General features: G+C 39.7%; 1 protein-coding gene across 2 annotated transcripts in view; it reads left to right on the top strand.

Moving 5' to 3' along the window:
* Positions 1–12145, top strand: part of ACSL1 (acyl-CoA synthetase long-chain family member 1) — a 30432-nt gene extending 18287 nt beyond the window's left edge. For both annotated transcript variants that reach the window (XM_009872340.1, XM_009872341.1), the window contains 10 exons: positions 1552–1686; positions 3274–3408; positions 4125–4220; positions 5245–5317; positions 5892–5980; positions 10117–10233; positions 10587–10730; positions 11241–11342; positions 11453–11524; positions 11721–12145. In XM_009872340.1, the coding sequence (XP_009870642.1) occupies positions 1552–1686; positions 3274–3408; positions 4125–4220; positions 5245–5317; positions 5892–5980; positions 10117–10233; positions 10587–10730; positions 11241–11342; positions 11453–11524; positions 11721–11861 (1104 nt within the window). In that variant the 3' untranslated portion in view covers positions 11862–12145. The remainder of the gene's footprint in view (positions 1–1551; positions 1687–3273; positions 3409–4124; positions 4221–5244; positions 5318–5891; positions 5981–10116; positions 10234–10586; positions 10731–11240; positions 11343–11452; positions 11525–11720) is intronic.
* The last annotated feature ends 466 nt before the right edge of the window (positions 12146–12611 follow it).

The following is a 12611-nucleotide window of genomic DNA, read 5'->3' as shown; positions in this document are numbered from 1 at the left end:
GTAGGGAAATAACCAGCGTCTGTGCAAGTGTGAAAAGGCATGTTGATCCAGAAATTGTCCTGTGACTTCAGGAATATTTGGCTTTCTACCAAAAGCATGTACATACATATATACACATGTGTGCCTATATATGTTACGAAGATTGGGAACAGAGCGTAACTGAGGTGTACAGGTACCCTTAGGCTTTCAGCACTCTTTCTCCTGGTCACCCGGCTACCAGTTGTACTCCAGTGTCTGTTTTACCAATGCCTGTCTTACACCAGAAAGGTACAAGCTCTGTAGGTAACAGCTCTGCTCTTGATTGTGCACTGGAAACAGGATGGGAACTTGTGTTCTAAAGGATAAAGGAAAAGTGTTTGGATCTCGGTATACCTCTGCTGCTTGATGTGATTACACCAAGTAGGTGACTACTTGGGTATATACATAAGGAGATTAAGAGAGGACACTTTTGGTAAAAAGAAAAGATTTGTTACTGTTTGGGTTAGGTATGAACACAAGATCTCAGAAGCAATCTTTAGTCTCCTATCCCTGTTGTAAATCTTATGTTCACTGATTTTTTTTTTATTTTTCTTCCTGAGGAAGTTATAATGTCTGTAAACTTGATAGGACAAATGTGTTCCCACCTAGCAAAGGTGCTTGCTGCTCAGTCCCTCTGGACTGATGGATATGTTGCTTTTTAGCAGATGGTGGCAAAGCACAGGTGAAGGGAAAAAGTGACACTTCAGTATTTCTTCTGTAGAAAAGATGAGAATGGATGGCAGGGAATGGAGGAAGAGGTGTTACAGAGGAAGCAGAAGAAAAAAACCAAGCAGGTATAGGTAAACACAAGAAGAACAGAAATGTTATTAAATAGAAAAACAAAAGAGACAAAAGAGGACATGTATAGGTGTGGGTAGTAGAACTTCTAGATTCTTAACAGAGAATATAGAATGCAAGAGGGTTGAGTTTGCATTACTTGCTGTCAAGTCTAAAGTGATGCAGAAGTAAGCAGTGGCTCTGCTGGCATCTTCTAAAGAGTATCTTGATCACCTAATAACAGATCCTCTACTTGCATCAGTCCTTTGAAACAGAAAAGAAGACCAGAGTGCAAGAGAATGAAAATGAAGTAGCATAAGGCATAAATCCCTGCTGGTAAAATAGCATGTGCTGACTTTAAATGCAGAATTTCTTAGTATATAGCAGGGAAAAAACAAAGGTCTTCTGGTTTTTAAATAAGCTTGTTAAATATTTAAAATGGAGAAGTTCTGCTTTTTAATCTTTTGCTGCCTCTGGGTCACTGGCATTGCCTTATTTGGCCAACTGCCCTTTATGGATAGGACTTTTGTACTTTATCTTATTCTGTCAAAGTCCTTGGCCTGGGTGCATCAGACATGTCTTGCTTCTTGGTCTTTCTAGTCCCATCCCATAGTCTGAGAATGCTGCAGAACTAGTCCAAAAGCTGAGAGGATTTAAGGTGGATCCTGCACAGTCCAGTCTGTAGGACTGTCATACATATACAGCTAGAACACATTATACATCCTGTGTTCTGAGTGTCTACTTTTTTTCTACCAGTGTGTGGTTTTGTGCCATGGAGCTCGGATAGGATTCTTCCAAGGGGATATCAGACTGCTTATGGATGACTTAAAAGCACTGCAGCCAACTGTATTTCCTGTAGTACCAAGACTGTTGAACAGAATGTTTGACAAGGTAAGTCTACAGGCATGAATCTAGACCTGTGCAGGGAGAAGACTCAATGAGGTTTGCTCTGTGAGGGTAAGAGCAACTGTTGTGCTCTGGATAATTAGTATGCTATCAAATTGTATATCTCTTTCAAAAAGAGATCTGAAAGTGCAGGGCATAGTACTGGTTGTATTAAAACACTTTCAGGCAGCAAATACTAGTGTTGAAAAGCCTAACTAGGGGACTTGGTTCTCTAACTTAATCACTTTCTGCTTTGCTCTGAGCAAGTTATTTAAGTCCAGTCTACAATGTGAACATGAGGCTTAGCATCTGCATGCCATGCTTTTAGCATCTGACTCATGAAGTGGAATTTGCAAACCAAGGTCAGGTGTTTGCATATGTTTGCATGGATGCATACAAGTTTCCTACACAGCAGCCGACGTGTTCTAGCAGGGAGAATTATAAATCACCCAGTTGGAAGTGCTGGTGCAAGGACTTGTCAGCAGCCCCGGCCCCTCCTTGTGCTCACTACTTGCCTTGCTCAGGGTCACTGGAGATGGGCATTCAGAAGTAGATTCTTTTCCTTAGACTTCAGACTTTAAAACACCCTTTTGCAGATGGATGACTGCCTGCATGTGGGATACACACAAGGGAGTTGAAGGATAGCACAAGAAGTTCTGTGACTGCTTGAAGAAATAGCAGAGCTGTATATGCTGTTTTAGCCAGGACAGTGCTCTAAGTGGGAGACTAAGAGAACAGCAAGTAATACAAGGTTCTTCTTGGCTTCAGGAACAAATAGTGCAACTCGGATCCATTTGGAGGGGAGGAAATCCAGAGACTAGCCTGTAGTCTCATTCTGCCCATGCATTCTCACCTAGAGTTTGAGAAGCAGAACTTAGGACTCTTCTCCTTTCATAATGTCCTTCTGCTTGTTAACTCTGGTGCTCTGGTGTTTTCACACTGCTATGGCACTGTTTCAGTCTTGCCCAGCCTTGCAGTTACCTGGCATGTCAAGTGGGAAACTGGGGTAGCAGGCAGGGCTGTAATGCTGAAGAGCTGCTGGGTCTTTCTCTTTCCAAGTGACTATACTAAGCTCTGGTCTGCTGTTGAGCATGCTCTGGCTTCCTGATAACAGTTAGGAGGAGCCTTTGAGAAGTGATCCAAATAGCAAGATTATATATGCAAGACAGATCTCCATTTGGTATTTCTGAAGGGTCCTGTATTTCTTCAGAAAACCCTGTGCTACTTTACATTTTGTGATGGTGTCCTTCTAAAAATACACTAAAAATCATACTCAGTTTGGATTTTGATCATACTGCAATAGAAAAGTAAAACATGAGTTATCATTTATTTTGATAAAGAAGCTATACATTGAAACAGCAGCACACAGTTTGGGAAGCAACAATTAGTTAAGTGGTAATTTTAGTGGACATCTCTCACGCTGAGGTATAGGCTGAAAATCAAAACAGAGTATTTATTCTTAGAATTAAGATGCCTACCATAAGGTTGTTTAATTTACTTGGTTTTCACTGTCAAGAATCTCTGTATGCTTCTGTAAGCAAAAGGGAATAGTAGTCTGTGAAGTTTCTAACCACAGATCATCTTTCTTAATAGATTTTTGGACAGGCAGATACCTCATTGAAGAGGTGGCTGCTGGATTTTGCTTCCAAGAGGAAAGAAGCAGAACTCAGAAGTGGTATAGTTAGAAATAACAGTTTCTGGGATAAAGTCATCTTCCGTAAAATACAGGTATGCCTCTGAATCTAAGCTTGTGATTGCTGCATTTCATAGGAGTGGTTATAATCTAGTGTAGCTTTTACCACTGATTAAAGACTACCTGGCTACTCAGAATAAGAATCAAAGCTGTCTTTATTTCCAACTTCATTTTTTCAATTCCACTCATTGTATTAGGAAAGTTATTCTAAAACAGTCTGGTGCTTCTCTCTCTTACCACTCTGAAAGCAAACACTGTCCTTCTGAGGGAGGAATGCTAAATATGACACAGTGCCACCTCTAGCCCCTACTGTCTCCTCACTGTTGGTCACTAGTAAGTTATGCCTGCTACTCACTATCTGGCACTCACTTGCTATGGCCTTAACCTTGTTTGTGCAACGTGCCCCTTTAGCTGCTTTTTATAGCATTCAGGATGTAAAAGAAGCTGACACAAGACAGTTAAAAATAAAGCCACTGCTGTAAGGCCATGACTTGAGCTCTTCAGACTTCTGGCAGAGTCTGAATTGCAACGACACCACAGCATAGTCTTTGTAGGTACTGTATGTTTGAGATATTGTTTCTTCCAGCCATTAATGAGATTAAAAACACTGCAAGACAGATAACTTGCACTAGGAGACTAACATCCTTGGGTGACACTGTAGGTGAATAGTGGCTGAGGGTTGGATGGAAAAAGACTCTGGAAATCTCTCTAAAATGCTTTTGGTGTCCACAGTATCTTGTGTCTGTTGTAGGCAAGTTTGGGAGGAAAAGTAAGACTGATGGTTACAGGAGCTGCACCTGTATCTGCAAGTGTACTGACCTTCCTGAGAACAGCTCTTGGCTGTCAGGTGAGTTTCCCAGCCTTAATCCTAAACCCAAGATTTTAATACCTTGTTTCAGCTTTGATTTAGAGCATTTCTAATAGCCTGATTATAAGGATAACCTTCTGGCATCCTTCTTGGAGACTATACAAGTGTATACCCCTTTTCAGAGTTTAACTCTGTTCCCTGACATTTCTGTATTCACTCCAAAGTTTATTATAATTGAAGTAATCAGCTGAACTGCCTTAAGGGAAAGTTGTTTGGTTTTTTTTGAGGGGGGATATTGTAAACAATAATTAATATTCTTCAATTTAAGTTTCTTCTGACTTGCTTATAGAAGTATTCATAACTACTGTAGAGAATCTAATCAATGTCATGATATTGTAGTGTAGTTGCTTTGATTCTCTCCAGTATCATCCTCAGATTGCACACACTTGCATTTATCTTCAGAGCCTCCTCACAGTATATGTTTTTGAGGTAAAATTTACATAACAATAACACAGTATAGAGCAAATGTGTTGAAATAAATTTCAAGGATAGAAAACATGAAAACACTCTAAGGTGTGAGGCTCTTGTCACTTCCTGAAGTTCATCAATGGCATGCTGGTGTAGCAATGCGTTCTGCACTGAAAAGGGAAGCCTGTGTTGTATACACTTCATCACATCTCTGTGATTATTATAGGGACTGTATTCCTGGCTGTCTTAGATAAACCTGTCCTTAAGCAATGGGAAAGAAGTCACTGCTAGTGCCACTGTTCTTGATTTCTTCCTCTTGCTCACTGTTGCTTTCCTTTCTGATCTATAAAGGTGTTGCATAGCATGTGAAATTGAGTGAAACTTTGAGTAAATATTGGAACTGAAGGTGAAATATTAGGACTTGGAATTGTATATTGTGACAGAACTTAATATAGCGATATTCATTTTAGAAGATGCTGGGGACTTTGCTAACCTTGAATTTAAGCAACCAGAAAAAGCAAAATACTAATTTCATTTCAGCAAAGAAACTGTATGTTGAAAAGTAAATGTTAACTCTTCTGGTTTCATGTCCTAGTTCTATGAAGGTTATGGACAGACTGAATGCACAGCTGGATGTTCCCTGTCACTTCCTGGTGACTGGACAGCAGGTATGGCACTTAACATTCTGCTGGTTTAAATTTCAGGATACTACAAAAGTTCCATGAAGAGTACACCTATTGCGAAGTATAAGAGTGTTTTTCTTCAAGAGAAATAGAAAAAGCTTTGAAGGGATCCATTGAAGCTTCTACCCCTAAATAGCTAGGAATGTTTAGTAATCCAAACTTTTAATAGGCTTTGTCTGTGTAAGTTGAAGTGGATTTAGGAGAGGGGAGGTCATACTATCAACCCTTGTAATTTTTTTTTATAGAATAGCAATCTGCTATGTATATGGTAATTGAAACTATAGTAGGACTTTTATGTAAATATGCCCAAAGGGTGAGGATCCTGATTATAAGAAGAAGCAAACCTAAGTATATAGTTCAGCTTTTAACATTCTAGGGATATCTGAGAATTTTGTTTTGATCTCAGCAAATGTAAGCTATTACTGTATTGATATTGGTGTAGTATGTTGCCATAAATTACTTTTGTAGGTTTTTTTACTTTAGCATGTAGCCAGCTTGTCGTTTTAAGAACCTGACTAAAAAGCAGTTCAGGCTATTGAAGTGTTGCTCTACTTAATAGGTCATGTTGGAGCACCCATGCCATGCAATATGGTCAAGCTTGTTGATGTACAAGAAATGAATTATTCAGCTGCCAAAGGAGAGGGTGAGGTAAGTAACTTGAAAAGGTCAATATGAGCCTCTTAAGAAACCTTGGAAGATTGTTTTTGGTTCTGAAATAAGAAAAAACTACCAGTTTAATGAAAATTAAAAATTAGAGATGCCTGCTTTGCCTGTATGCAATGTCAGCTAACAATTCACAGAAGGAAAATGGAAAACAGTGTATTGAAGGGGAGAGAAAGGTGCTTACTGTGGGATAACAAATCACTGTGTCTTTATGGCTGTATGACCAACATGCCATCTTACAGCTGTGAAACTAGCTATCCTATTTCATACCACATTTATCCTGTAGTAAAATGCTAGCAGAGGGCTTCCTCCTCTGTGAAGTGCTGGAGAACAGCTGATACATGTAGCTTGTTACTGAGCTTGTGATGTGTGAGATGAGGTAATTTTAAACTGGCTGGAACGCTGTTAAGAGAAATGCAGATAAAATGCCATGAAGGCTGCTAATGATTAGTGACAACTGCCTGCACATTCTTCTGAACTTTTTTCTGCAGCCTGCACAAATTGAATATGCATGTTTATTTTTTTGCAAATTGCACTTTGAGGACTCAGCTTTATATGTAATGCTATATGTCCTGGAAAAAATATTGCAAAACACAACATAAACAGCTTGAACTTTGTGTATATACTTTGAACAGATGTCCATGCAGTAATTTATTCTTCCCAAGCCCTGAAGCAAATTAATGGTGGTGTCTTTCATAGGCTTTTGAGAGGCCTTAGGGGCAATTGGGGAGTGAGATAAATAAAAAGCAGCTTAACTACTTTGCAACTGCAAACAACATATAAACTGTATTTGTTTTACTTGTAATTTGTATGAGACTAGAGAAATCACCAGGCTTTAATTCTCAGAAATACTTAAGGATTTAGTTGGGCTTGGTGGTAGGAAACTGTCTGCAAGTAGAGAGCAATGCTGAGATTTTCTTACGTATAACTCCATGTTTAGTCCTCATCAGCAATTTTTGCTTTAAATGTTTTTAAAACTTAGTCTGCTAGAGGAATTGGGTACAAATTCTCATAATGAAAAACAGCTAAGTAGTTCTTAAACACAAAGAAAACATTTTTAGAAGTTTTAATGTGAGTTTACTGTGTTTGGAGTTACTTTGGACTTGGATAAATATGGTAGCCCCTTTATATCAGTTACTGTCTTTAATCTTTCAGTCCTAACTTCCTCAGTGTGAACTACTCTGAATTTAATAAATAGGTGTTGTAACTTGTTTTGCAGAGCTGAAGCCCATACCTGTAGAAGTGGCTCTCATTATCCTTTACCTAAAACAGATCTTGGTTGTCTGTTCTGTAGGTAGATTAAACACTCCTAGTCCTTCTTTCTGAGAGTAAGCTTTCAATAGTCTCTCTTCTGTCAGCCTTGCCTTTCACTTCTGCCAGTTAGCATGTTGAAGGATAAACTTGTGGATAGAATTATATATGCTCCCATGCAGATGAGGTCTTACTGCCAGTTAGCAGGATACGGGTACATGGTTTACTTTACCTACTGGGAAAAGCTATCCCCTACTGCCATCCTGTGATTGTAAGAGCCATGAAAAACATTTGATCGGTCAGCCTTTGACTTGACTGGGATAGAGTTCTCTTCTACTTGTATCCTCCCAGATAAGCTCTGTTTTGTAGCAGAAATTACTTGGTTCTTAAAACATGATCTTGGTTTGGTGCTGTGTTAAGGTCATCAGAACTCTCTTTAATATTCTGACCTCCCTCCTGTTGGCTAATTTTTCTGTCTTGTTGTATTGTGATTCACCAGCATCCCTATAGCTTATGCTAAGGTAAGCACTGAAAATAGTGGGCATGAGTTTTTCAAGAATTGGTCTCTGAACTACATTAGTAATTTCTTCTAGTCTGAGAGATTGATATTAGTGCCTGATGATTCTTTAGCCAGTTCCTTGCCCACTTTATAATTGTACTAATCCCCCAGGTGACCTAGTGTTTCATCACCTCCTATTGATATTATCCATTTGGCCTTAACTTAAAACTGAATTTTCTATCTCATTCTTCACAATTTGTTGTACAGTCCCAATACTATTCCCCAGACCATTCCCTTAGTGTCTTCTGTTACTCACGCATGCCAAGCCACTCCCAAGCTAGTGTGATGGATTGAATCCTTGTGGCTTCTGAGGACTCTTGTGTAGAGCTTTTAGGACTTCTGATTGTTCAACAGTTGTGTACCACGGGAATCCTTAAGCTTTGCTTAAATCTTGTTTATCTTGCCTATCTCTCTGTCCACACTTATAAGGATGTATTTTTTTATAGTCCTGCTGATCCTTAAATAACAAGAGTCTTAGCCTTTGTCCCCTCCTCTCACCACTTAAGAAGACTTAGACAACCTTGGGTGTTAGATTGAAAAGAAGATACTTAAATCTGGGAACACCTCTGGATATTACAGGCTCTAGTCCATGTTCCTGACTAATTCCTTTACTTTCATGTTTTTTTACTGACAAATAATCTAATTGTTTTAAGTTAGCTTGTTGTAAGGTCTGACCTTATTTCTTGGCAACCTCTTCGCCTATAAACTTTTTATCTTCTTGGTCCTTTTCTCATACCTTGTAAGCAAGTTTTTTGATAAATTCCCATGCATCCAGTTATATCCACAGAAATTGTTTCTGGTTTTCTACTTGGTACACAAATCCAGGCAACCTTCAGCTTAAAAGAATCGGAAGTTTCCTTTGTAGAGAAACTTTGAGTGCTCTAAGCCCCAAGATACTAATGTGGACAACAAACATGCTATTTGCTTGATTTACAGCTTTTTCATCACTAGTTTTAGCACAATGCCCCTGGCGCTTACCAAAGCTGAAATGAACATGTTGCCAGGCCAAGGGTAATATTTCTGAATCCAGCAGAATTTCTTCATAGTATCACAGAATTGTCAGAGTTGGAAGGGGCCTCTAGAGATCATCTAGTCCAACACCCCTGCTAAAGCAGGATTGTGTAAAGCACATTATACAGGATTGTGTCCAGGTGGGTTTTGAAAGTCTCCAAAGACAAACTCCACAGCCTTCTTGGGCAGCCTGTTCCAGTGCTCTGTCAGCCTCACAGTAAAGAAGTTCTTCCTCGTATTTAGAAGAAGCTTCCTGTGTTCCAGCTTGTGCCTGTTGCCCCTTGTCCTGTCACTGGGTACTACTGAAAAGTCTGGCTCCATCCTCTTGTACCCACCTTTTAGATATTTGTAGATGTTAATTAGCTCTCCCCTCAGTCATCTCCAGGCTAAAGAGTCCCAGCTCTCAACCTTTCTTCATGAGATGCTCCAGAGCTCCAGTTGTCTTTTCGCTCTGCTGAACTCTCTCCAGTGGTTCCTTGTCTCTTGAACTGGGGGGGTCCAGAACTGGACACAGTATTTCAGATGTGGCCTCACCAGGGCAGAATAGAGGGGTAGGATGACTTCCCTTGACCTACTAGCCATGCTCTTCTTTATGCCCCCCAGAATACCGTTGGCCTTCTTAGCAGTAAGGGCACATTGATGCCTCCTGGTTAACTTATCGTCTACCAGGACTTCAAGATCCTTCTCAGAGCTGTTTTCCAGCAGATCTACGCCTAACCTCTGTTGATGCATGGGGCTGTTCCTCCCCAGCTGCAGGACTCTATTTGCCCTTGTTGAACCTTATTAGGTTCCTCTCTGTCTTAATGCTCCAGCCTGTCCAGGTCATCCTAGAGGGCAGCACAGTCCTCTGGTGTGTCAGTCACACCTCCCGGTTTTGTATTATCAGCAACGTTGTACAGTCCTGATACTATTGCCCAGAGCAGACCCTTCCTACTGTCTCTTGTTACCATCTGTATCCATCAGCAAGATATGCTCTGTCCCCTTGTTGAGGTCATTCATGAATAAGCTTCAGATACATAAACTTCAGATAAACTTCTTCTGATAAACTCAACTAGCAGGTAGGAACCCTGCTGCTAGCCTGAAGGAGAGTAGGTGCTTCCAGTCACTTCTTGTTACACTTTATACCAATAGAAAATGTTAGGTCTCCAAAAACCAGGAGCAGGTTTCTGTACTAATGCATGAAATTCATACTGCTTTTTTTAGTGAGAGTTATTGAGAACCATTGGAGAAAGCTATTCACTGCAAATTGTTTGTTAACTTCCCTTCACAGTACCAGACCTTAACAAATGGTTGTTTTCAGGTGTGTGTAAAAGGGCCAAATGTATTTCGTGGCTATTTGAAAGATCCAGAAAAAACAGCAGAAGCTCTGGACAAGGACGGCTGGCTTCATACTGGAGATATTGGGAAATGGCTACCAGTAAGTGAACTTATATAGCTGAAATGTACTTCTATAGCTATTAGCAGTAATTTAACAAACAGAAAACATTTGCTTCTGTACACAATGAAGTAGGTGAAAGATAAATAATTTTAGGAGGAGGGCAGCACTGCTGTAGATAAATCTGTGTGTCTGTGGCTAAAGTATTAGTAGTGCTCATCCTGAAGCTTTTCCTAGTTCAGGTTAGATGGGTGTGGAGCCTTTTTTCTTCCAATATTAGTTTGACAGTGCTCTGGCACTATTTTACTGTGCTAGTGTGGCATGCTTAATCTGTGTAGATTTTTTTTTTTTCATTTGAAGTGCCTCTTCTGAATGGATGTTATTTCTGTCAACAGAATGGTACATTGAAGATCATTGACCGGAAAAAACACATATTTAAACTAGCTCAGGGAGAGTACATAGCGCCAGAGAAAATAGAAAATGTGTATCTGAGATGTGAAGCACTTGCTCAGGTGTTTGTCCATGGAGAAAGCTTGCAGGTAAGTGTTCTTTAGGTAACTTTGAAAATGAATGCAAGAGGAGACTGCAGAAAAGGAGTCTTCCTTTCTTCCCCTAAACTTTGGGACTGAAATCTTAAATTTTAATATTCCACATTTCAGTTCTGAATATACTTTTGACTCTAGCAGTTATAGGGCATGTTTCTGGATTTAGCTTCAGATCATGTAGCAGAGCTGGATTATTTTAATTTAGTGTTAATGGCTGTATATAAGTTGCTAACAGTGTGCAGGGAAAATAAAAAACCCAAGATGTCTAGGTTTTTGCAAGTGTAAATTGAAATGTGGGTCCTAACAAGATGAATTCTCTTAAGTGCAAGCTTCTGCACTGCACTCTTGTGGTAAAGTAGCAGAAATTGGCTGACTGAATAGCAGAATTGGCTGACTGAATCAGAAATGCTGTCTGAAACCTAACACAGACTAGTATGAAATGTGTAGGAACTAGAGTGTTGACTTTAAAAGACAAAATAAATAAATAGACAAATTCCCTTTTAGGCTTTCTTAGTAGCTATAGTGGTACCTGATCCTGAGACTTTGCGCAACTGGTCCAAGAAGAAGGGATTTGAAGGCTCATATGAAGAGCTGTGCAGAAACAAGGTGAGTCATATCTAACTAAACAATTAGCTGTTTAGCTTATAGCAACTTCTTTAACAATTAGCTGTTTAATTACCCTTTTCAAGCTATACAATATGTCCCTGTATCCACAGGATGTCAAGAAATACATTTTGGAAGACATGATGAGGATTGGGAAAGAATCTGGTTTGAAGTCATTTGAACAGGTAAGATGCTTGTGAAAACCGAACAACTCAATTCTTTGGACTTCACAACATCAATATGATCTGACTCTCCAGCAACTGCTTTAAATTTTTTCTGGATGCAAATTAGAAGCGATGGACTTTATGATGTCTAGGCAATTTTTAATAGCCTTGTCTATTTCAAGGAATGCAGCTTGGCAAGTAACTGTTTACTTTCCAGGTCAAAGACATCTTCATGCACACGGAAATGTTTTCTGTTGAAAACGGCCTGCTGACACCAACACTGAAGGCAAAGAGACCAGAACTGCGGAAATACTTCCAGTCACAGATAGATGAACTCTATGCTAACGCCAAAATGTAACTGAGAATGGAATGAGAAAAGTGGCACGTGTCTGATGTCTACTGTTGGCCTTCATATCTGTAATTTGACTACAGCAAACACAGGGAAGGAAACTGTGCAATCATTAACTTGTACAAATATGGGTACTTGCCATAGGAACATCGAAGAAATGGAACACTGCCTTACTGTCGAGTTGTGTTGCATACTGTTTTTATGGTGACCTACAATTTCCAAAAAGAGCCTTAACTATAAATGGTAACTATATGTAAGTTATTTAAGATTTCCTTGGCCAAAAATGGGACTCTCCTTCACTAAGGAGCTAAGGTTTTCTTATTGCCAGCACGTTTGCTGTCTGCAGTGTATTTTGCGGTTGTCAATTCAACAAAGGATTTGGCGGGTTTGAAAAATGCCTCTCCGTATCCTCCATCCTCAGAAGGACTAATTAATCTCTTCAAAACATAAACCAACAACCAACCACCAAAAAATAAAACCACCCCACCACCCTTACAGTTGTATAGCTGGTGTCACATCTTGCGTTAGTCCTGATATTACCTGGGGCGAGGCATCTGAGTGGGTGGGGTTTTTTCTCCCTTCTGTATCTGCAGCTAGTTCTGAAGTGCACCTTTGTAGAATAGGTGTCAGAACTGAATTCAAGTTCCTCAGAGTAAGTCTGCATTTGGTGGTTCTGCACTAGGAGTGCAGATGCTGTTAACTCAGTAAGTGTAGCCATTGCTACATTAATACAAATCCAGAGTAATGCCAGCCCTGTAA

The sequence above is a fragment of the Apaloderma vittatum genome, unplaced genomic scaffold, assembly GCF_000703405.1.
Source record: "Apaloderma vittatum isolate BGI_N311 unplaced genomic scaffold, ASM70340v1 scaffold39486, whole genome shotgun sequence".
NCBI lineage: Eukaryota > Metazoa > Chordata > Aves > Trogoniformes > Trogonidae > Apaloderma > Apaloderma vittatum.
The sequence above is the reverse complement of the archived record's forward strand: the minus strand, read 5'-3'. Positions and strand labels throughout refer to the sequence as shown.